Source organism: Ambystoma mexicanum, chromosome 1p (genome assembly GCF_040938575.1).
Source record: "Ambystoma mexicanum isolate Mex_15411 chromosome 1p, UKY_AmexF1_1, whole genome shotgun sequence".
NCBI classification, from domain to species: domain Eukaryota; kingdom Metazoa; phylum Chordata; class Amphibia; order Caudata; family Ambystomatidae; genus Ambystoma; species Ambystoma mexicanum.
The window spans coordinates 1,149,446,169-1,149,471,098 of record NC_090921.1 but is presented as its reverse complement, the minus strand read 5'-3'; the positions used below and the strand labels follow the sequence as shown (position 1 = coordinate 1,149,471,098).

Sequence of the window (24,930 nt, the reverse complement as noted above, 5' to 3'; positions counted from 1 at the left end):
CGGATTATAACTAATTACGTGAATGACGCTCTATGTAACAAAATTCTATTGACGCATTCACGTGACAGTGCTGGAAATCCCAATGCGCTTGGTAACCAGCTAAAGGTGCCCTAGGCAAAATCAGCTTTGCACTAGAGTTTGAGGAGGAACTTGTGTTGAATGTGAGTCATTTTGTGTCAGATGTGAATGGACCTATGCTCTTTCCGCGCACGAGATTTCAACGAATCCCGATTGCCCTGCCCGATATTGACGCAGCAGAGAAACAGCTGTCCCTTTCCGCGCCCCCTTCCTGCTCCGTTCCCAATGCAATCACTTGTCCCTCCCACGTCCTCCTCTCCCAAGGCCCAGTCATCTGCTCTGAAACTCCAGCCACCACCGTCCCCGTCCTTGCCGACAAAGTTGCATACATACCCCACACCTACAGGCACATCCCTACCCCTCCCCAAAGGCCCTCCTTACCTCACAGTCCGTGCCACCAACAACGGGTGGTTTCCCTTAATCGCAAAGAAATTACCTGCGAGCAGGTGGAATGCCCTCAACTACGCAGCTGTTGTGATATGGTGAGTTTGCTGAAAGCAAAGAGGCTAGTTGGCTGTGAATTCAACCAGATGGGTAGTGCATATATTAAGAAATCATTGGTGACATTCACAGTATTCCCTTTGCTCCCCACACTTCCGCCACGATGGAGAAGATCTAGAACATTGCCTATGCAGCACGAAATGGGCCAGGCCATGTCCTGTGCTGCAAGGAGACGGGTCCCCTCCTTCTGCTAAAATGGGGTCAGAATGAACACTTATCCCCGTACCACAGCAATTTCCCCAGGTGAGTGTGTTCAGCGTGATTGTGGCTGTCGTATGTTTGTCTGCAACCGTTTGTATATGCCATGGTAGAAATGCCTCTAGTTTCGTGCCTACCTATTCGATTTCCGCTGTGTCTTTCTACCTCTGCCCGTAAAGCAAGAGGGCCCTATGCAGACTCGCTGCACTTGCGGCAATGTGGGCCTGACTGTGCCACACTCAAAATTAGCCTCTACAGGTTCTGTGAGTTCCACCTGTGCAATTTCAGCACAGAAGATCTGATGTCATGTGAATCGAGTTCAAGGAGAGAAAAACACTAGCCTGGCTGAGAATCACACACAAATGCAAGCTGGGAAACCTTTTGGACTGACAATGTTATGCTGCGATAGATGGTACAATGGGTTTGTGTTCAACGTCCCATAGACCTCTTACTCTGGGGTCTAACTCTGCCACGGTAAATCTGATCTGATGATTGTTGGGGGTAAAGTGGAGGGTTTGCTTCCAGCTGTATCATGGAGGTAAATCCTACACTTCACCTCCAACTTCAGAATTCAGCAGCGTGGTAAAACTGGAGGTAATTCTGGTCCCACCCAAAAAAAGGGATGGTAAATGAATTACCCCCAGAAAATGACTGCAGCGCCGAACTTGTGTTGGGGATTGGTGGGTTACTGGTCCAATAATATAGAACGTGTATCTATTCCCTAATGTGAGATGTATACACCGATATAGAAAACCGGTAAAGGCATAATGTAGACTCTGTTTAGTCTTTAGCTCTGTCTCTGCTCCTGAATAGCAGTGGCGATATACTCACAGTAGGTGTAGTTAGTCAGCAGTGGATGCTGGAGCGATGGGTGAGTCACAATGCAGGTGAACGTGGTGATCCCGCCGTTGGTCAGCACTTCCGGCAGAGTCAAGGAGCTGGTCAGCTTGCCAAGTCCGTCTTCCGCCACACAGTACTGGGGAGCAGGCACTGGGTCGGCAAGTGGAACGCCCCGAATGCTCCAGGTGAGTTGCGCTTCTGAAGGGTAGAAGCCCTCGGTCTTGCAGAGCAGGGCTGTCTTCTCCCCTGGCCTCGTCGCTTGTAGGAGTGAGAGAGCCGGCTGGGAAGGTGGGGCTAAGAGCGGGGAAATAAAAAAAGGACAGGCATCGGATACTGACCGTAACTCTGAGCTTTTTAAAACTGAATAAATGATATGCAAGTTAGCCGCTGCATGAATCTGACTGTGGGCAGACTGGCCCATAGGACAATTCTGAAAATGTCCCAAAGGGCCAGTGTCTCTGAACGCCCAATACAGTCCAGTGAGAATGAGTCTCAGGCCAGGTGATATTTCACTACAGGCCAGCCTCTCTGTGGCATTCAATAACCTCATACCATACCATTGCTTTAAACCCCGGTGTCTATGTTTCAATGTTGAATATACATTTGGGCCCAGAAGTGAAACTCGTTGTCCAATGGGAAATAGTAAAAGGGGCCCAGATACCTAATTTCACTGGGAGAGTGTTGAGAGTGTTTTGCATTGTGAACACGGGACTTGGTCAGAGACTCAGAGGTGGGTGGGTTCCCCAAATTGATCAGGGACAGGATTACTCTGCCAAGTTACCCGGACAGTGGGCTTGATGAGGGCTAGGGGAGCCCTAGAGCCCCAAATGGGAAAGCGGATTTAGGCAGAAACACAGCGGCATGTAGACATAGATTTAGGCAGAAACGCTACGCGGTTGTTTTCGGCAATGCTAAATGCTGCAGTGTTTCTGCCTAAATCTGCTTTCCCATTTGGGGCTCTAGGGCTCTCCGTGGGGAGATAGGTCATACACAATTCTCTTGTTTTTATCCAGTCTAACTGATAGATCTTTAATTTGGCTTTATCAGGATTGCCTAGCAGTAGCTCGATCGATATCTCTGCTTCGGCTAATATATGATATATCTTTTCTAGCCAATTAGTTATAAATGGATGTTTTGCCATGAACATATACTGAGAAACCACCTTCAGCAAAACATTTAGCTCAGTCGACACTAAACATTTATTAAAGAGAGAGCACACTCGCCAATTATAGTGAGCCTGGAGTGAAACTAGCCTGAGCTCATACCTAATCCAAGCCGCCGGAATACATTGAGGGAGATGTAATACCGCTCTCTAGAATTTAGCTTCCCATTTTGTAAATTGGAAAGGTGAGTCGCAAGGGACGGTTTCCAATCCATACAATAAAGTTGAAATGGTTTTCATCCTCCAATAGTGCCAGGCCGGCCTGATTGAAAATTTCCCGTATCTATACAGAATAATGTGAGCTTGGGAGCAGGGGTGGACTGGCCTATAGGGAACTCTGAAGATTTCCCGGTGGGCCTCTGCACCCTGGGCCTCTTTTGTGTAGTATTTCCAAATTTTCTCATAGGAAAAGCATTGGGCTTGCTGAAAATGTGTCATATGGGACTACTTTGAACATTATTTCCAGGGCCTCTTTTGGTCCCCAGTATTTATTTCCAGGGCCTCTTTCAGTTCCCAGTCCACCCCTGCTTGGGAGATGGCTGTAGCTAGTTTGTCGCCCACACGCTCCAAATGACCTTGCGCCTTCCCTTTCTCTTCAAAAAGCATTCCTAAATAATTATAGTGTTGTACCACCAGACATGCGCAAGTGGGCCGTTCCGCCTAGGTGAATATTGCACAATTTCCGTCTTTGTGATATTGATTTTTAGTTCATTTAACTGAATATAAGACAGAAAGGCATCAAGTAACCGCTGAAGCCCCATCTGGGTTTTCGATATTAACACGAGTTCTCTGCATACATTAGTGTGTGTATTTGATGGGTATTAAATTTAGGTGAATCGGGTGTTACTTTGGACAATGGAATTCTGACATCATGTATGTAGTAATTAAAAATGGCAGATGCCAAGGAACATCCTTGCTTCAGGCCTCGAAACGTATCAATCTTCTTAGAAAGTAAGCCATCAATGGTGATACGTACCCGAATAGTTGTATTCGAGTGTAGCGAATGTATGATGTCATATAGGGAGCTTGTACAATGGTCTCTCTTTAACTTAGACATCAGGATTAGGCGACTAACAGAATCAAATGTGGCATTAAAATCTATAAATGCAAAAAATACTTGTTGTTTCTGTGCATGGCATTGGGCTTTAATGGCGTTTAAGGCTAGTAAATGAATGTTGGTGCCCATTCCTGCCAGATGGAGCTTATTGGAAGCCTAGCTGCTTCGTAACTGCCTTTACCTACCATACACAAGGAGGGGAGTCCCGTTCCCCTGGCCCCATGTCGTGCTCTCCCACAGCATGACATGGCAGAAATAGATCCCTTCATCCTCCAGGCTGGCATTGGTGATAAGCAGGGAGGCATCCCCTTGCTGCAAGAAGGAGTCCGGGAAGACCAACGAGAGCCGCTGCTTAAGTTCTACCGGTTGACGGAAGGAGCTGTTTCCGTTGGTCGGGATACGGTGCCAGGACACTGCCCCTTTAGCTGTTGAGCCTGGTGAAAATGTGCACTCCAGCCTCCCTGTGTGGCCTCGCATCACCACAATGGAAGCTGGTGGCTGCATCACAGAGAAGCCTGCACCACTGTCTGTTGTGAAAAAAGAACAAAGTTGATGCCATTAGCCAGGGAAAAGGGCGCGGAACAAGGCCTACATTTTGGGGGGCTATAGGAGGTTGGAGGGGTATCCCATCAAATGCAGGAAGAGGCGCCAACTTCCAAGAGAGTGGGGGAAGGGCAAACCTATTTGTGTGGGGGCATATAAGCTCTTTACACATTCTAATGAGACTATTCTAGTGCAGCTTCAATGTTACAAGCAGTTAACTATCTCCTTTTAGTCTGAAAGCAACCACTTAAGGACTGCTGTGAGAATGGGCAGTCTCCTGCCCCCTCACTAGCTCTCTGCCCTTCCAATCACTCCCCTGGAATGCAAGTACTAACGCCACAGCACAATTTCAGTTACCTAAAAATGTATGAAGATGAATGCAGGTGTTAACTGTGATATGATTTACATTAGTAATTGCCGGGCATTTGTTAACAGCGAAACCCAGGCGCCGACAATGTCTGTGTCCTGTTCTGTCCAGGCATGGCTCTGTCGGTCAGCTGGTCGAGTCAACATAGCACAACATTTCGTGGGGTGTGTGGGGGGGCTGAAGCCTCATGACCTCACTGGTGTTGTGCCACTCTGCAGAGTACACATTTTAGGAAGGAAAAATACATTGTAATACCAATGAATGTGGCAAAACATCCCACAATCTTATTTGTTAGCAGTCATTGGTTTCACAGGCTCCACCTGCTGGACAACTTGCTTCTTGCAACAAATCAGATTTGGGACCAATACTTGCCTTCAGTAACTTGTTTACGTCCTCAAGGCATGGATTTCAAAACCAAGAAGTTAGGGCCTACATACAGAGATGGACTGGACAGACCACCTAAGTCCACTGTCTGGCAAAGGCTTCCTGTGCCCCAGCACTGTCACCTTCCAGAGGATAACCTTCCAATTTCCCTGTATAATTGTTTTCTAGTGGCAGCATTGCATTAGCAAACTGGGTTTCTATCACTGTTAAGATTACCGTGTACTAAAATGCATGGGGCACAGCTGTTCTCGTAGTTACTCAAACTAACGCCATATTGTCAGCACTGTGCACTGACGGCGTTATTTACACATCTTTTTATTAGCACTAGGGAACCTGGAGAGCGATAACAGTTTGCAATTACCACTCTTGATGTTTGCTATAGGCGATAGCCTCTTGGGGATTTCCGGTTGCATTTTGAGTTATCTGTGGTAATATTGCTTTATAATTTCAACACTAGCTGCATTTACACGTTGACTAGTGGGATATTTTGCCGTTGGTGAATGAGTGGCTGATGTTGGCTACAAGTAATCCACACACATACTATATTTAATTATTTATTTTTGTGAATTGGTTTTAAATTAAACCCTTACACAAACCATATCAAATACAAAATTAAACAAAATGATGCCCCCCCCCCATGAAAGGGTACAGATCACTGCTATGCATACCATTTTACCAATACATTAACATTTTAAATCATGTACCATGCAGCAGACAATGGGCCTTATTACACGGATGGCGGTAAGGATTTACCGGTACCGGTAAAATACCGTACCGGTAAATCCTTACCGCCTTACTACGAGGTCCCTTTGCGGGTTGGGGGATTTAACGCCTGCTTTTTGCAGGCGTTAAAAACCAACCTGCAAAGGGACCCAGGGAGCTAATTACGCTACCGCAATTTGCGGTACCGCAATTAGCGCCTTCCCCATTCCCATTATGCCCTATGGGGCAAAAATGGGAATGGGGAAGGGCAATGGTGGAAGGGGGAATTACCGCCCCGCCAACCTTGGAATGGGGCGGTAATTCCCCTTTCCGCCAAGGCGGTGCCGGTATTTTACCGGCATGAACCATGGCGCTAATAGCTCCATGGTTCTCCACCATCCGTGTAATGAGGCCCAATGACTTTACAACTCCAGCAATTCATACAGTGTTTAAAAAGAACCTAATTAATGCAAGTATCAGAGAAATATTCTCACCCTCCATGAATCTTATCCATAGGCATTCACCAGCATGAATAAAGTTAAAATCCAAGAATCTTTTGAGCCACAGTGTTGTATTCGGACTGTCTAAATGTATGGGTGCATGGAGGTGATGCATGCGTGGCATGTTGGTGCGTGAGCCTGAGTGAGGGTTCCATGTAGTGGCAGTCAGAAGATAGCTGGCTCGGATGCTGGATGCCAGTGGTTGTCTCTCTCTATGTTACACTGGAATAAAGGCACTTACCTAAATCACCTGGCGTGGTACTTGCAGAAGGGAAGGACCCTACAAAATAAATACTATAATATTTGTTTACCCTGCTTTCAAGCCTTCACCAAAGTCCTCTATGATATCATTGTTTTAAGTCTAGAAATAGTTGAAATACCTACAATAACGGAGGTAAGCATCCTCCGAAGGGAGCGGGGACCAGGTTGGGCAGGTGGGGTAGCAGGAGAGGAGAGTCAAGGACGTCCCTGGCCCCCCGGGCCCAGCTGCCTTCCCTGCCTTCCACTCATGGTGCACAATTGTATTCATTTGGATTTGTATAGCGCACTGCAGCTCAAAGGCATTGAGGCGATGTTATATAGAAATGCGACTAGGCTAAGTTCAGGGTTGGATTGAAGGCAGCCCAATAAAGAAAATGCTTAGTTACAAGTTGCAGGAGGTTCATGGGTTAGACAAAACGTACATATAGTTGCTTGCATTTTTAAATATAATGCATTACATAGACGTTTCATACTGGCTAATGCTAATATCAAGCCATATGGGCCAGACGTAAGGAGAGATACCAGAGGAGCTGTGTCATACAAATAACATTGTTTTGATAGCTTTGAGGAAGGCTAAATGAGAATCAATCTTCCTAATGTGGCTGAGTAGAGTTCCAGTGCGATGGTGGGGAAACTAGTACCACCTGCACGGGCTCTCTGAGTTTTGGGAACAGAGATCCTATTGGTGTAGGCCAATCTATTAGGTCTGGCTGCATTAGATTTTGCTATTCTTTGGACAAGGTAGGGAAGACCACGTTTTGGACACATTTGTGCGCGATGGAGAGGGTTTGGAAAATAATTCACTCTTTAACGGGAAGCCAGTGAACTTTCCTCCTGGTCTCCGAGATATGATCCCTTGTTGAGATACCAGTGGCGGCCCAAAGGGCATTATTTTGTACCATTTGGAGTTTAGAGATATGTTTTCGAGATGTCCCTACAAAGAGGGCATTGCAGTAATCCAATCACAAACCAATTATTGCTCTGGCAATGGTAAGGCAGATATGTAGAGTTAGAAAGGGTCTGGCTGCATTAAGTAATTTGAAGTGGTATGCTGAGGAAGAGGCAATGGCATTGACCTGTCTGTCCTTGGTGAGGTTAGACTACAGATAGACACCCAAAGTCTTGACTGTTTTAGAAACAGTGATGGTTTATTGTCAATAGTGAAGGTGCTATATTGCTTGTCCAGTTTACCTAAAGTGGCTGGGGACCCAATTAACAGATGTTCGGTTTTCTCACCGTTGAGGCACAACCAGTTTTCGGGCATCCAGGTTTGGATGGTTGAGTAAATGGAGTTGAGGGTGTTCAGGTCGAACTTGTAATCACCAGTTAGTGGGATAAGCACCTGAGTGTCATTAGCATAATTAGTATATGAGTTGTCCAGAGCGTCAAGTATATTAAACAATGGCCTGGTGAATAGGTTGTATAAGGTAGGCGTAATGCACGAACCCTGTGGGACTCCATATTTAATGTGACTTGGATGGGCACAGGCTGAGTCAGAAAAGACTTTCATAACCCTTTCCTGAAGAAACGAGGTGATCCAAGCAAAGGCCTTCGGGCAGAAGTTCAGCATCATGATGCCAGGTCCTATGTGGTTGGGAGTGCTGTCGGTGGAGGCAGGCCGGGCGTGGTTGGAGGGGGCAGGTACCGAGTTTTGCAGGCTTTGCAGGGGCCGGTTAGGGGACCGACAAGCATGTATCCACCATTTAGGGAGCCCGAGGATGGTGAGAGCATGGATTGCTTCCTCCTCCTCCTCGGGATCCTGCCACTGGTCCCGCTTCCCGCCACACATGCCCTGGCCTGGAGGATCACTTTTTTCATCCCACCGTCCCTTCTTTTGTAGGATTCTAGGTTGGGGCTGCGGATGGTGGAGGTTCAGGAGGACAGTGATTTACCCCTTTGGGGAGGCCCCAGTGCCCAGGATCAGCCAGTGGTGAAGGCAGGTGCCTATCACTGGGGGGATTTCAGGCTGGTAGGGGTCATGGGGAAAGGGGGCGGGGATCTGAAAGCAGAAGGGTACAGGTACAGTTTATGGTATGGGCCTCCTGGCACGGCCCCCAAAATAGGGCATGGCAGAGAGACCAGCAGAGTGCCTCACTGCCAAGCACCGCCCAGGTGGGACGGAAGTGCCACTCGCTGCAGGGAGACAAAATTCACGCCAATGTTGCAATGTTATTTTGCTGGGGTTTTGTTGTTTTAAGCGAAATGATGATGTCATTGTATAAACTGTTTTTCTGGATATCATTTGGGGGTTTGCGTTTACTGTGAATAAATGTGGCCTTTTCCTTTCAGAAACGAGTGCACCCTGCTCAGCCCAGAGGAGCCAGGAGGTTACTGACCTAAATAGATGTGACTGTGTTTATAGTATGACTTCAGGTTGTTCTCGCTCCCTCAGTCTCCTTCCTGCTCTTCCCATCGGAGCAGCAGTGGTACTAACATGGAGCATCAGGAGCACCCACAACCTCCATAGCCGCACAGGGCAGAAGCACCCCGGACACCTCAGCATCACACAGCAAAAGGCTTCTTTGGGTCCCAGCCAACCCACATGACACTTACCCCTCATCAAAGAATTTCCATCAAGGAGTCCAGACCGTGGGGCAGCCTGAGTAAAGGGGACTTGGCTAAGGGCAACTGCTGCTTTCCATTTCAACTGGATCGCCCTCCTCCAGTTACTTTGCTACTTCTGCCCTCAACTTCTCTGCTCACCCACCCCCATCCAGAGTCATTTTACAATATTGTGGTTGCTACCAGTCTACTACTGCCGTGTTGGTTGCTATTGGCCTATTGTATTGCCCTGGTGGTCACTACCGCCCACTGTTAGTAAACTATTAGTTGCTACTTGTTTAGTTACAGTTCGTTTGTTAATGGCCTAGTGTACTGTTTTGTTGGTCGCTACCAGCCTGTTTACTTAATTTAATTTGGTTGCTTGGTCAAGGCCAACCTATTGTACTGCCTTGTAGTTTTCTACTGCCCTACACTCCTGCACTACTGGAATATCCACTTTATTCTTTTTTGGTTACTGCTATTGTACAGCTTTGTTGGTCAACACCGGCCTGTTGTACTGCCCTGCTCGTCGCTGCTAACCCTACACCTGCGCTGCCAACTGAGCTGCCTGGAAAATATGGCTTTACGTGCCCACTCTTTTCCTCAGTGCAAACTTTCCACCTCCAGAATCCCATTCCAATCTTTCTAAGAACTCACAAAAGCATGTCTGCCCACTTTACCCGCGTAAGCCCATTCTACCCCACTCTTATCCACTTAGGAGGTTCTATTCCACTACCACTCTGCCAGAAGTACCCAATTTGATCGTTTAGAAATGATCGTATGGTACATCTGTCCGAATTCAGTCAGTACCATTCAATCAATTCTAAACGATCAAATGCGATAATCACTACCAAACAAAACATGGGGAGTGAGGGTTGCAGAGGTGTTCAGTACCATTCAATCGATTCTAAACGATCAAATGCGATAATCACTACCAAACAAAACATGGGGAGCGAGGGTTGCAGAGGTGTCCCCCGCTGCCCATGTTTGGTAGTGATGGCCTTTGGAGGTAGTGGGGTGTCCCCCGCTTCCGGAGGTTTGCAGGTGGGAAAAACTAAAAGAAAAATGGGGCCCCTGCGGCGTCGGATCCGACGTGCGCAGGAGGGACGGAACTGACGCTGCAGGGTGAGAAGAAAACCAGACGTGAAAAGTAAAGTAAGGGGTGCATTTGGCCGGATTTGGCTGCAGTAAAATTGTCTTTGCGGCCGAATCGACCAAGTGCAATTCGGCCATGAACAATTCTGCCACAGCCAAATTGTATACATCCATCCTGCCTGCAGTACCCTCTGTACTAATCTAATGCTTTGACTAGAGAATTCCCAATCGCTCTATAATAAAGACTCTTTCCTCATTGACTACTTTGTCTCATACCATCCATGTCACGCCATAATGACTAACACACAAACATAGAACACCATCCATGACACTGCCACCCTCCAAATTGTCTCAAATGCTCTCTCCTACACTCCACAACTAGCAAAGAAAGGCCTAACGGCCAACAGGGTTTTCCCACCCACCCAAATTCACCTATCCTGCTTGTTCTCCCTGGCCTTCAATCAACCACACCTCCAGCCCTGGTTCTCCTCGCTGTTCTGGCAGCTGAGGACAACCATGCAACTCCACCTGCAGGCTAGAATAAGTTAATCTACCCTACTCTCATGGACTCCTAAAGGAAGGCATTTCTGGTCTCTCTGCCTTAGACTGAATGAAGCCCAGTTACTATACCAACCTATGCCCTTGCCCCGAAAAACAGTCATCTACGCTGCAAGCCAAGCTAACCCCTCCTTGCTCCTGATTCATCCTCTACCCCCCCCATCCACCAGCTTTGCCTCTACATCACTTCTCAAATTCCCAGAAAAGGCGATGATCTGAACCTCCACCTTGCTTGCCCTCTACGCCCACTTCCCCTCTAACTCTTACATCCATGCTTTCCTGCCTGCTATTATTCCCTTCTAGTAGCCCTAGTGAACCACCAATCCTGCAGGCTGCTAACCCATCCTGTGCTACTGTGGGAGAATGGGACAATTTGCATCAGAGAATAAAGGACTTGTCGCCCTCTGGCAGCAGTCACTCCACTGATGCAGCCATCACATCTTCAACTTCCATACCACTGTTCACCGCTCTAAACTCTGCATGATTCGCACCCTCCTTGATCTGTCTACTATCAGCCACCCCTCTCCCCACATGATCCGCTCTAACAGTGGCATCCAGGACTCTGGCCATGACTTAATCATCTCCTACCTGATGGGCCTGCTCTTACCCTCTCACACTGGCACATCCGTTCCAATCCCACTCCCATTGTTGGCGACCATGCCTTAAAATGGAGAGCCACAATCATGGCTTTCCCCCTTGCCCTCTCCGGATTAAAATTTCTGCTCTGAAGGGAGTTGTTTCCAGTCACCTGCAAGAGAAATTAAATGCGAAAAATACAAGTACCAGAATCCTTAGAGACACTAAAGTCAATTAACTTGCTACACCTGAAAAGGAAATGAAGACACGCCTGAAAAGCAAAAGAAACACAGCCTCCCTGAAGATTGATGGAGTCATGAAAACGTGCGTTTGGAGGAGAAGTCAATGCAGGAAAACTTGACTGGCAACAGAGTGTGTGGCCTGTCACTATTTCTTAACAGTAGTGTTATAGGGGTCTGTTCTTGGACCACTCCCCTTATCACTGCACGTCCCATGTATATGTTGGAATAACTGACATTGGATGGCATTTGTGGGGCATTTGCGGCTATATTTGCCATGTGATAGAAATAACCGGACAGGTGGGGCTGTATCCTACACGTAGAGACTACATAACACAAATGAAGCATGAAATATTTTGGATGGCAATCCTGGAGCATTGCATTTGAGGCCGCGCTTGGCATTTGATCGCAGAAACTGAACATGTGAGACTGCACGTTATATGCATAAGCGTTGCACATACATATGTCTCTATGCATATGCCTTGCATGTGAGGCGCTACCCTGGCATTAGATGGCATTTATGAGGTATGTGAGACTGCACTTTGCATATAACGCCTGCACATGCCTGTATGTGGCTGCACATTAAATATGTTAACTACACTAGGGTTATGAGTCATTGGCTGACGTTTCTTAGTAAATGGAGGCTTCCTTTGGCATGTAATGGCAGCACCGGCCTGTGTCATGCTGCACCTTATATATTACAATTATAACCCGAATCTGATGCTATGGCAAGTGTAAGATAACACTATTAGCCTATAGAAGGCTACACTTGGCATATTATGACAGCATGTTCAGCATAGAATGGCTGTCAGTGTGTGTGACACTATGACTGCGACAATATAGCACTAACTGCCTTTATGCAGATCTCTTGGGAGGATAGGTCAGGGGCAACGTGCTCGTCTAGAAAACAAGACGACACGAAACACTGAAGGTTCGATCCCAAGGTCCGCAATTAGAAACCTCTGGGTATTAAGCACGTTCTAAACAACCTCTCATATCAGTTCCCCTTACCTGTGTTGGTTCTGGGTGTACCGCTATCATATTATGTTGTCACTCATGGCTTATCAAGGGAGCGTTGTAGGTAAAATAGGGTTGATAATTAAAGTGGTGGCCTTGTGTCTGCTTTTCATCTAATTGTTATTTGTTCTAATCTCAATCTTATTTTATTTTTGTTTTTCCCGGAACACTTTCTGTGGTGATATTGCGGTGAAAGGTCATGAAGCATCACTTCCTGCAATGTGAGCAATGTGATTGGGTGTGTGATGTTCCATCCACTATCCGCATTGCTGATACCCACCATCTTCTCGAAGGATGGCTCTCGATGCAGCACAGGCCTCTTTGCAAATTCCACCAGCTTCAATTAAAATCCATTCCTGGGCTCCTCCTGTGGTTAACTCGGTCTCCATTTACTCCTCAATTTCCGGGTACCGACCACAAGCCCTGATGAATTTGCCAGTTCCCCCTTTGCTGTCTCCCACATCCGCTTCTTTGCCCCTTAGTTCACTGTTCCCGTCACGGTCCAGGAGTTCAACATGGCTCGCAAGAGTCACCATCTCCCCGCGTGGGAGCACATAGGCTGTGCATCAGCATCATCCATCATCCGATGCCCAGCCCTATCTTCACCACTAAAAACTGTGATTATCGTATTGTAAGTTCCAATTCATTTCTCCTGCACCCAGAGGCGTTGCTAGGGGTGGGCTAAGGGGGCTATAGCCCCTGGTCTTTTGATTGTAGCCCCGGACAGAATCTCAGGAGCTACAAGCAAAAGGCTAGCTAGCCCCCAATCCCTACAGTTCCGACATCAGCCTAGCCCCGGGTCTTTTTTAGACCTAGCAACACCCCTGCCCCAGCTTATCCTCACCTGCTCAAAGCTCTAAGTAATGCTTATTGATATATTATGATATGGCATTTATAACGCGCCTTTACACAAGTGTTTCAAAGCAAGGGAGGGGAAACAGAGGGAGGACAAAAAACAACGATTTTACTAGGTCTGGTGACATTGAGATCGTGCAAGTGCAGGGGTGCTGGGAGGGGAGAAGTGCCGGAGGGGGAGGGGGGTAGGTGGGAGGATGGACAAGTGCAGGACAATAAATTGACACAAGTAGTGCAGCCAGCAGGTGGCAAGTGTGAGTGTTAAAAGTGCAGACAACATGTATCTAATAAGTGCCGGAAAGCGGACTGTAGCATAGAACATATGACCCCATTCTTAAAGCACAGTACAAAATACGTTTGGCAACCTATTCGGCCAAAATTAAAGCTGCTAAAATGCTATATTTCACCACTAACATTGAGTCCTCTTTATCTCAGCCAAGGGCTCTGTTTTCTGCAGTTAAGGCCCTTACCTCGGTGAGAGACTTACCCCTACTGTCATGCCCACTCAAGAACTCTGCGATGCACTATCTCAATTCTTTATTACAAAGATCGACATTATTAGGCAAAATATTGCTTCTACTGCGACAGGGGCTGTACCATTAGATCGCTCCTTCTCTTCTCCCGTCAATGATGATCTTAATACAGTTAACATCTGGTCTATCTTCCCGGTTTTTTCAGAGGAAACTGTTCTGACGGCTATTGAGAAAATTAAGCCGTGCTCCCCTTCGGATGCCACCCCTTTACGGGTAATGAAAGAGATTGCTCCTAATCTGTTATCGGAGATCACAAATGCTATTAATGATTCTTTCCTCATGGGGTCTATCCCACTGGAACTGAAGTCAGCTAGGGTGATTCCTCTCTTGAAGAAACCCACCCTGGACCCTGCCACCCCATCTAACTTTCGCCCCATTTCTCTTCTCCCTTTCTTGGCTAAGCTCTTAGAGTCACTGTTGTCTCCTTTGCTCTCTACTTTTCTCAAATCTACTAATCTTCTGGACCCGGTTCAGTCTGGGTTCCATCCTGGTCTAGGCATGGAGAGTGTTGTTTTTGCCATTTTGAATGACATGACCAGGCTGGTGGATGCTGGTGGAGTGGGGGCCCTGATCTTGCTGGATCTATCAGCTGCTTTTGACACGGTCGACCACTCCATCCTGTTATTCGGTCTTGTCCAGTTTGGTATCTCAGGACAGGTGCTAGCATGGTTTAAGTCGTTCCTTGCGGATCGTACACAGACCCTCGCAATGCCCCGTTTTCTTTCCACTCCTTGTCACCTCAGCTGTGGGGTGCCACAGGGCTCCTCCTTGTGGCCTATATTGTTCAACATTTACATTTGTGCCCTTGTGTGTCTCATCCGCTCCTTCGGCGTCAGATGCAACTCGTACGCCGACGACACTCAGATACTGATCCGATTAGACCTTGATCAGTCTGAAGTGTTGTTGTGCCTACGGGGGTGTCTGACTGCTGTTGAAGACTGGATGAACCACAATTGGCTCAAGTTGAATGGTGATAAGACTGAGGTGATGGTGGTGGGCTATCATCCTAATCCTACACATTGGGTGTCCTCCTTCTGGCCCCCCTCTCTGGGACCCTTGCCGTCCCCGGTTAGGAAAGTTAAAAACCTGGGTGTCCTGTTATCAGCCTCACTGTCTATGGACCAACAAGTCACTGGAGTATGTCAGGCTGGTCACTGCCAACTGAAAACGCTGAGGAAGGTACTGCACCTGATTCCAGCCCCACTGTGTCGCCTGGTGGTAGCAGCTTTGGTACTATCACGGATAGACTATAGTAATTCGCTGTATCTGGCACAACCCAAGAGCTTGATTAAATGGCTGCAGCGGCTACAAAACTTGGCCGCTCGGGTAACCACTGATACTCCTTATGGAGCTCACATGTGTCCGGTGCTTTGGACTCCCCACTGGCTCCCAGTGGCCCAGAGGTTAGAGTTTAAGACTCTGTGTATTGTCCATCATGCCCTTTATAATCAGGGAGCGGAATACCTCCAAGCCAAGTTCACCCGCTACCATTCCACCCGCAACCTCCGCTCTGCCACGGCCAAACAGCTTTTTGTGCCAAGACACAATTGTGGCCGGGTTGGAGGCCAGGCCTTCTCCATCGCTGCAGCAGCTCTGTGGAATAATCTCCCACTTGCCATAAAAAAACCCTCTAACTATCTGGAGTTTAGAAATAGGGTTAAAACCCACTTATTCAGATTCACCTAGGCGTCTGCTCCCTCTCTCCTCAGCGCCATGATGCCTTCGGGCGACCGTGCGCTTTATAAGACAAGATAACAACATAACATAACTGTAGGGTTACAGATACAGGCCACAAGTGCAGTGGGTGCCAGGAGGCAATGCGGGTGTGCAGCCAACTGGCAGAGACCTAGGCCCGAATTCAGAGGGGAGCCAGGTGACTAGTGCAAGTATCAGAAAGGAGATCAGCAGGGGAGAGGAAGAGAGAAGGCAGAAGCAAAGAGGAAGGTCTTGAGGTGCTTCCGGAACCAGGAGATGGTTCTGCTCAAGTTTCAGAGAGGCATGCAGGCTGTTCCACAGGGACACGAAAGCCGAAATAAAGAGATCTGCCCCAACTCGTTGCTTGGAGAAGCGACTGACCCTCAGGAAGTTGGAGGGGGAGGAGCAAAATAGGTTGGGTAGGAAGATATTTCCGTAGAGAGAGTTGGAGGTAATGCAGTCCCAGGGCCCAGAAGGCCTTGTGGACAATGCACAGGGTCTTACATTTTAACCAGCCAATGGGGAGATTTCAGAGCTGGAGAGATATGATCCCTGGGCTTGAGGCCAAGGACAAGGCTCGCAGTCCTGTTCTGGATGAGTTGTAGACGACAGAGAGATAGATTTAGGAAGAGGCTGTTGCAGTAGTCCAGCCTAGAGAGAACCAGAGCTCTGGAGACAGTGAGCTTCTGGGGCAAAGTGAGGAATGGAAGAATACCTCTGAGGAGGTGCAGCTGGTAGTTTGAGATGTCAGATATGTGAGGAGAGAAGGAGAGTGTAGAGTCGAAGATGACCCTGAGGTTCTTAGCCTCAAAGGTGGGAGCAGGAAGAGGGCCCAGAGTGGGCGACCAGAGAGTGACAGGAAAGGAAGGAGCTGGTGAGCCGATGAGGAGGATCTCTGTTTTACTGGCATTAAGGCAGAGATCATTGGCGGCACACCTCTCCTGGATTGCGGAAAGACAATCCGGGATTAGAGAGGGAAAAGAGGCGGCTGAGGGGAGCCTGAGAGCGAGGGTAGTGTCATTCGCATAGCACTGAAAGTTCAAGCAGAGAGCAGCTATGTGGTGGGTGGGAGGTGCCAGGTATTGGTTGAACAGCCAGGGAGAAAGATTAGACCCTTGGGGAACACCACGTGTAGAGAGAGATATAGAGGAGAGGATGGACCCAAGTTGAACCTGGGAGGGACAGTCAGAGAGAAAGAATGTTAACCAGGCCAAGGCCTGATCAGTGATACCCAGCAGGATGGCATGGTTGACAGTATCAAAAGTAGAACAGAGATTGAGTAGGATAAGGACAGAGGGGTGGTTAGTGCGCAGGTTGGAGAACAGGTCTTCATGGATGTTCAGGAGAGCAGTTTCCGTGCTTCTGGCCACTTTGAAGCCAGACTGTTGGTCATGAAGACAACCAGCAGATTTGGTGTGAAGGTTAAGCTAGAGGATGGCCAGCTTTTCCAAGAGTATGCCTAGAAAAGAAGTAATGGAGATCAGGCGATAGTTAGCTGGACCGGAAGGGTCAGCTGAGGGTTTCTTAAGAAGAGGGTGTACAAGAGAGTGCTTCAGGGGGAAAGGGAAGGTTCCAGTGCCGAAAGAGTGGCTACAAAAGTCGGCCAAGGCTGGAGCGAGGATGTCAATGTGGTCCTTGTTGGTTTTGGATGAACGGGGAAGAACCTGTTTTGATGAGACTATCATTGATCGGACTTGTCTAGAAACTTTGTCAGGGGTGAACAAAGGAAAGAAAGAGAAGGGAGGAGGAGAGGTGGCTGGAAATAATGGAAAAAGAAGGAGGAGAGGAAGAGAGGGTGGACAGGATGTCCCGGGTTTTCGAGATAAAATGTGAAGCCAAGGCTGTGCAGAGGGCCTGGGAGGGAACAGGAGAGGTAAAGACTGCTGCAGGATTGGCCAGCTCCTTGCAGATTTTAAATAGTTCGGCCAAATTGTTAGATGCCGCAGAGACGCAGGCTTGGACGTGAGCTCTCTTCTCAGTGTGGGCAGAGAGTCAGTACTGCTTTTGGAGCAGGCAGCAGGCCAGTTTCTCAGAGGGTGCACTAGATGCCCTCCGTTTCCTCTCAGCCACCCTACACTTGCATTTACCGATTCATACCAAGAGTTGCACTTGGCTTTGGGCTTAAGGCGGATCCTCATGACAGGGGCAATTATTATTTACAATTGCTGTCTCTATGGTCCCCATTTCCTGTTTGCAGTGTCTGTCTCCAACAACCAGCGCATACGGCTCATCCATTGTAAAGCACCCAGGAGATGGAATGATACGTTACCCTTGTACACCCTGTGGTAGTGTTTCTGTTAGAGGCACTATGTGTAGACCATGTTATTTTTTACCTGGCCAGCTGAAGGACCTTCGACCACCAGGTCAGGGAGGCGGATATTGTCTCCCCCCCACCCCTCCAGTCCAGCTGCAAGGGAGAAAGCACACATTAGACAACCTGTAAAAAACGTTGTGACAGGAGTAAGCTCAGTTCCAAGGGATGATGTTGAATTGAATGGCCAACACTTGATTGAACGAATGTTGACCCCACACGGATTTCTAATAACTTATTCACGATATCTGAAACATGGATTGGTAACCATGAGCCTGGTGCAGTAGTGCTCTGTCCTCCACCCTTCTCCAAACATCACTCAGTTCATGGCCCATTATCTTGAGCTAGGAGGCAGCTCCTAGAGTGGTCTGGCACTGCAGATGGTGCACTGGGACCACCACTGCAATCCTAGCCAAGCAGGCTTCCTTGCTGCTCCCAATCCTTTACCAGTGGCTCTGCTGTTTGCTCCGGTTCATGCACTGTTCCTTGTCCACCCTCACTATGGCACAAGACACTGCCTCGATCTCAACCCACAGAGCACCCAGCTCTGTGCACATAGCTTTAAGTGGGCCGGGGCTGGCCGGGCAGGGCACAGGCAGTCTCCCAAAACGTTGGTCTAGGGGTGGCTCCCTCCCCAACAGCAACAAACTATACTATTTTAAAAGCAACATTTTTAAATTGCTGCAGCCTCAGGATTCATCACTCCTGCCGCTATCGAGCCATTGTCACAGCCGCTGTGCTATTCCGGATTTGCTGGAATTCCTTTTAATTTATTTAATATACTGTTTGAGGCGACAGGCTTCATGTTTCAAACAGTCTATTGAATGAAACAAAAAAGAGTCCAGCACCTACGAAAGAGTACAGTGCCATTTCGTAGGTGCTCGATAGCTTTTGTTTCATTTAAGACTGCTTGACATATGAAGCCAGTAGGTCTCAAACAGTCCATTGAATGAAACAAATGAAGCTCGGTATATATAAAATAGCACAGTGCAATGCAATACTGATTTGTGAGCAGTAGGCCTCGGGGTTCGAATCCTCAACAGGAGACAGTAAAAAGTATTTTTTAAAAATGGCCCGTGCTGGGGATTCAAACCCAAGCCCCAGTGATGACAAGGCTGTGTCACGTGGCACTTTGCTATTTGGGAGAAGCTGCGTTTTTTTCATTCATTGGACTGCGTGACACATAAAGCTTGTCTCAAGCAGGTTCTTTAACGAAACAGGGCTCTGGTTTGAATCCTCAGCACTAGACAATACAAAAATGGCAGTGAGGAAAGCAGGCCACTTTTTTTAATTGCCCCGTGTTCAGGACAGTTCAGGCCACACCGATCATGTAGGCCACGTTCATCATTTAGGCTACACCCCCTCGTTGCCGCTCCCCTTCGATTTCTCACCTCACTTAAAGCACTGGCTGTGCTCCGCACACAGCCCGGTCCTGCTTGACTTCACCCGTGCCGCCCCTATAGACTGAGGCAGCAGCCCCCGGAAAAGCACACAGTACCATTTTCTGTTAGCTCCCTTCTTTTTTCTCAACCATCCTAACGGTTCTCTTTGGGCTGACTGCTTTAATGTGACAGATTGTGGCTTACAAAAAAACGCTAATCTGGCTCCCAGGCCTTACAGCCTAACAGATCAATTAACAATCGCCAAAACAACTAAATAAATAAACAATTCAATACATCACTTCCTGTCCCTTGCTCCCTCCCCTCAATTCCTCTCAACCTTCATTCCCGCTTTCTCCCATCTTCTCCCTGAGGCCTCGCCCCTCCTTCTTCAATACCTCTTCCCCCTCTTTGTACCCCCGGGATAGCCTGTTTGTTCAAACAGCACTACCCACCCTCCTTACCGCGATAATAATCCTTCAGGTTCAACCAACCATCATTTAACCATGGCCAACTCACTTCTCTACATCACGCTAATAACGCTCATGCCCTTAATCCCCACCATCAAAACATTATCTTGGGAGAAAGCACTGTACCCAACGGCCGTAAACTTTATACTGCTACATTAACAGACACCCTGCATACATTGACCAGTCCTTTATAATCGTCTTCAAAACATCTCTCCAGCCGCATCTATGAAAGAAAAGACAAGATAAACACCATGCATAATTGAACTCAATCCACCTTACTGCACCCTGCTGCTAATCCTCCCTCATATCCAAGACCTGACACTGTAAACCTCAATATTCCTTTCGCCCCCAATAATTCCTTGCCCTACAGAAACCTTTCTCCTCTTCACTCACCACCTATCCTTTCTGGCCAATCCCTCACCCCGTACCTTTCCCTGTACTGCTCATACTCTCCAACCCGAAACCCCTTACCACTTATCCTGGCATCCAAGTTCTCCCCCTGACCAGATACCGAAAAACCTGTTCTCATTCTCTACATGTCTGCCCCATGTTCTGTTTCCTAAACCGAGCACCAATGCACCTCCATTCCCCTAGCAGCCACATACCTTCCTTTCCCCCTATCTATTGAGTTCATTACTAATTATTATAGTCATGACCACTTCTATGCCCCAAACCTCCTTAATTAAACCTTTGTCAATCTGCACCAGTACCCTTATTATGCACCCAGTCTTTTTGGACCCCACGCCACCCAACTTTGTTCATCCCACCACATCCAAACTCTCCCCCCAACCTGCTACACCCACCGCCATTTTTCCCCAACGCCTTTTCATCTACTTTGAAACCCTCTAGCACATTCTCTTCCCTGCCAACACTTCCGCAGAGCCCTAACAGGTACTTGTCAACTTCTAGGCCCCTTTGACCCTTCTTTCCTATTTCCCCCATTTATGTAATTATTTCCTTATTCATTATTCTTTTTCTTTTGAAACACCCTCTTGTCCTTATACCCCATGCCCGCCTGCCCACTGCACTCCGAAACCACCTGCCCACTGCTGCCCCCGCCATTTTGTTCTGAAAACCTGAAACTCCTCTGATGCTCCCCTTGTCATTATTTCTCTTATTTATTTAATTTCCTTACCCACTAAAGCCCTAACCTGTGTGGTATACCAGCCTTAAGTATTCTTGCGGACAGCGCCCTGGCCTCCTCTCTCCATCATATGCTCTCCCATCAAGTACCCACAACCAATGTTGCAACTAACCCTTTTCTTCCCAATATTCCTCACTCCAACCTCAAACTTTCTCCTCTCCTCTGCCAGGCCATGTGATACCCTGTAACCATAACCCAAACCCAACCTCCCCCTTATGGGGCTGGCATATAGAACAGCATCTCATGGCTATCCACCCTTGTATGGGTAGTCCCCTGCCCCCGCCACAACCATACCAACTGATCCCCGCTCCTACCCTGCAACCTTCCTTCTCACTCCCCACTGCACCGGGGGCTGTGCCTGCTCCCTCCGTCCAAGCAGTTCCCTGTTCACCCCTGCAAATGTTCCATTATCATTGATGTTTCCCCCACTGCACCGGGGGCCGTACCTGCTCCCTCCGTCCATGCAGCTCCATGTTTACCCTTGCAAATGTTCCATTATCATTGATGTTTCCCCCACTGCACCAGGGGCCGTCCGTGTACCCCCGTCCATGCAGTTCCATCTCCACGCCGTTCCCCCCCACTGCACCGGTACCCATCTGTGTACCCCCATCCATGCAGTTCCATCTCAACTCGCTCCCCCCACTGCACCAGGGGCCGTCTGTGTACCCCCGTCCATGCAGTTCCATCTCAACTCTCTCCCCCCACTGCACCAGGGGCCGTCTGTGTACCCCCGTCCATGCAGGGCCATCTCAACGCCATTCCCCCCGCTGCACCAGGGGCCATCCGTGTACCCCCATCCATGCAGTTCCATTTCAGACTCGTTCCCCCCACTGCACCAGGGGCCATCTGCGCACCCCCGTCCATTCAGTTCCATCTCAATGGCATTCCCCCACTGTACCAGGGGCCATCCATGTACCCCTGTCCATGCAGGGGACGTCCGTGTATCCCCGTCCATGCGGTTCTATCTCACTACCGTTCCCCTCCACAGCACCAGGGGCCAACCCTGCACCGCCGTCCATGCCGTTCAAACCACCCCTCTGCTACTTCACTTAGCATCACTGCCCACTTGTGTGTCGCCCTAACTCCACTCCTCAACACGAGCACAAAACCTGTTATAGCCCTTTTGCACCAACCTGTCTAGTTCTTTTAATTTTGTAGATCTTCACTTCCTTTCCCTTCTTTCTTTTACCTTTTCCCCTTTTAATATTTCTTTGTTTCCCCCAAACCATCCTCTGTCCCTGTGTTGAAAAAGTATAACTCCCCACTGCACAATGTTCATCTCCTTCCATTCCACTCTCCTTAACCTCCTCCAAACTTCCCCCCTAAACTGACATTTTCTCCCAGACTTGGACCCTGCCAGTTCCCCCATTAGTCTAAAACTTTTTATTGACCTGTATTCACCCATCTTAACTGTCACCAAACTCCGCTGACGCCCCCACCCACTTCCCCTTAAGCCCACAAACTAACGATGTACGATAACTTATTACTGTGATGCTGTTCACGCAAACCCACCCACTTCTTGCCCCAATAATGTTCTCTTCCCCCTATTCCTTCATATAGGAACCCTTTCCACCTGGTCATCTCTACCCCTCCCGCGGGATCCCTTCTCCCAGAAAAATTGCTGGGTCCATCCTTCCTCTTGTCCCTCCCCCCAGCCCTGTGCCGGGTGGGACAGTCGATAACTGAGGCAGTAAAAAAAAGGGGCACCTGCCATCCTACCCTTTCGTCGAGCTCCTAAACACAAGGCCCAGAAGGGCCATACAACCACTCCATCCCTGCCTTGCTCTGTGCCGGGTCTTACACCTCATGCCCCGGATAGGCTGACCCCCATTTCCCTTTAGGCCCTACACTCTTCTCTCACTTAACCAATCACCTCTTACCCTACTCACAAAAACCCTATATTCACTTTAAAATAGAAACCCCACTTATCCTTGTCTTCCCTCCATCTTGGGCCCTCCGCTCGGTCACGGCCAATTTTTGATGGTCATGCTCTTTGCCAGGCAGATATTGGGAGTAGCGCTCCACCCTTCTGCAGTTAGCTCTCTCTGGGATGACCTCCCTGCCCCCTCAAACTTGCTGTGCCACCCACCCCCGTCCCGGAGTTCGAAGCAGCCCCAAAACCACCCTCTTCCCTTCAACTATCTCTCTCGCTCTCCCCTGCTAACCATCAATATACTGCACTGACTGGCTACCCTCAGAGTGTCACGGGTACCAGGCCCGCCCCCCTTTTCCCTGCATGCTCCTGTTGTAAAGGGGGGGAGGGGTCCTAGCCCCTCCCCCTGCATCCAGGGATGATGGCGTTCGCCAACCCCCTACACACGAATGGATCAGCTGTGGCTGTACTGACCCCATAAACACCCCCCCTAAGGTGACCCTGTGGCCCTCCTCATGTGGTGCCTCCCCACCCTGGCATATCCCCCCTGGCCTATGCCCCCTGCCTCCCTTACACCCCCTCCCTATCCTAACTAGCCCACAAGCCCTTTTTACTTAACGTTATCCACCCCCCTCCTCCGACCACACTGCCAGAGGCACTGGCCTTTACCCCTGATGCTCCTCTCAGGCTGCGGCCCCCCTAGCCCTGCCCGCTAGCTGCTCCCTCCCCACTCCCAACCCACTGTAGCCCTCCCTTCTTAACTGATCATCCAAAACTGGGGGAAGGGCCAATCTGACCCCCCACCCTATGGATGACCCCCCCAAACTGCCCCTCCAGGACCCCCAACTCCATACACGCTCCCAGGATCACCCCCACCAACTGTCCCTGAAAAACCTGGGGGGAAAGGTGCCCATACCGGGACGAGGTAGGGCCCTGTGATGCAGATCCCCTGACACACCTAAATGCCACCTGCCCATTTTACACCATGTCCGTGACCTTATAGGTGTTTCTCTTGTTTTTTTTTTTGTTTTTTTTAAACCCCTCTCACCCCCCTACCGAAAACACCCACATCCATATGGACTGTTCCCCTGCCTGCTGGGAAACGGGAGGGCAGCACACCACACTGCCACCTGGTGGTGAGCAATGGGTAGCGCAGTGTGTTCTCTAGAGAGACAGCAGCCGGCTCCCAACTCCCACCTAATCTCTGCAAGTGCATCTCAGGACAACATGCAGCAGCCAGGAGACCAGACAGGAAGGTAAGTAACAGTATGCCCAGTGGTGGAAATGGAAAAAATGTGGTGGGGGATCCCACAACACTAGGGCCAGGGTTGGGGAGGGGGCGGTGCCCGAGGGCATGGTCTTGAGGGGACGGGTCTCGTAGTGGACATCCAGCAATGCTGGAATACTTTTTTTAAAAAAATAAGAAAAAAAGCGCAAGCGACGGCAGCATTGCCTTTTACCTCCGGCTTTGCCACTGATGCGTAATGCACAATGCTTGCTACATGAACAACTGCAAGGAATCAGTTGTACATGTAGCGAGCATTGTGCATTACACACCAGTGCCAAAGCCGCGCTAAACGGCAATGCTGCCGTCGCGGGCGTTTTTGTCTTTTTCTTTTTTGTTTTAGTAGGTTTGGGCGGCTGGCGCTGGTCGGATCCCGAGATTCAGCTCCATATCTGGTGCCGGATCTCGGATCCGCCGAGAGCCGGCCCAAAGACCAGCACTGAGGATGCCCCTCAATCCCCACAAGTGATAACCTCCACCCCTCCGTCTACCGTATTATATAATAATAACATTTTTTTTGTTTGTTTGTTTTTTTGTTTTTAATACTGCCACCCCTCCTTTCGCCCAACTCGCCGTACCTCCAAGTGCTCCTTAGGCCGCCCACGTGACCCACAGCAGCGGGTGCCGGCGAAGGCCCATGCAACACAAATGGTGCTAACCGCCAAAAGTTCCTGCACCTTTGCCGGCACCAGTGCTTAAAGTGAGCCGGGGCCTGCCAGGGCTGTGCCCCGGCAGTCTCCAAAAAGTGGGACTGAGCCGGGGCCCT

General features: G+C 48.9%; 1 protein-coding gene across 1 annotated transcript in view; it reads right to left on the bottom strand.

The window, feature by feature from the left end:
* Positions 1-1,564: 1,564 nt before the first annotated feature.
* The window catches only part of LOC138530377 (tapasin-related protein-like), a 107,564-nt gene continuing 84,198 nt past the window's right edge, over positions 1,565-24,930 (bottom strand). Inside the window, exons 2-3 of the mRNA XM_069640907.1 lie at positions 4,022-4,363; positions 1,565-1,911 (exon numbers count right to left, since the gene is read on the bottom strand). Coding sequence (XP_069497008.1) covers positions 1,565-1,911; positions 4,022-4,363 — 689 coding nt within the window. The remainder of the gene's footprint in view (positions 1,912-4,021; positions 4,364-24,930) is intronic.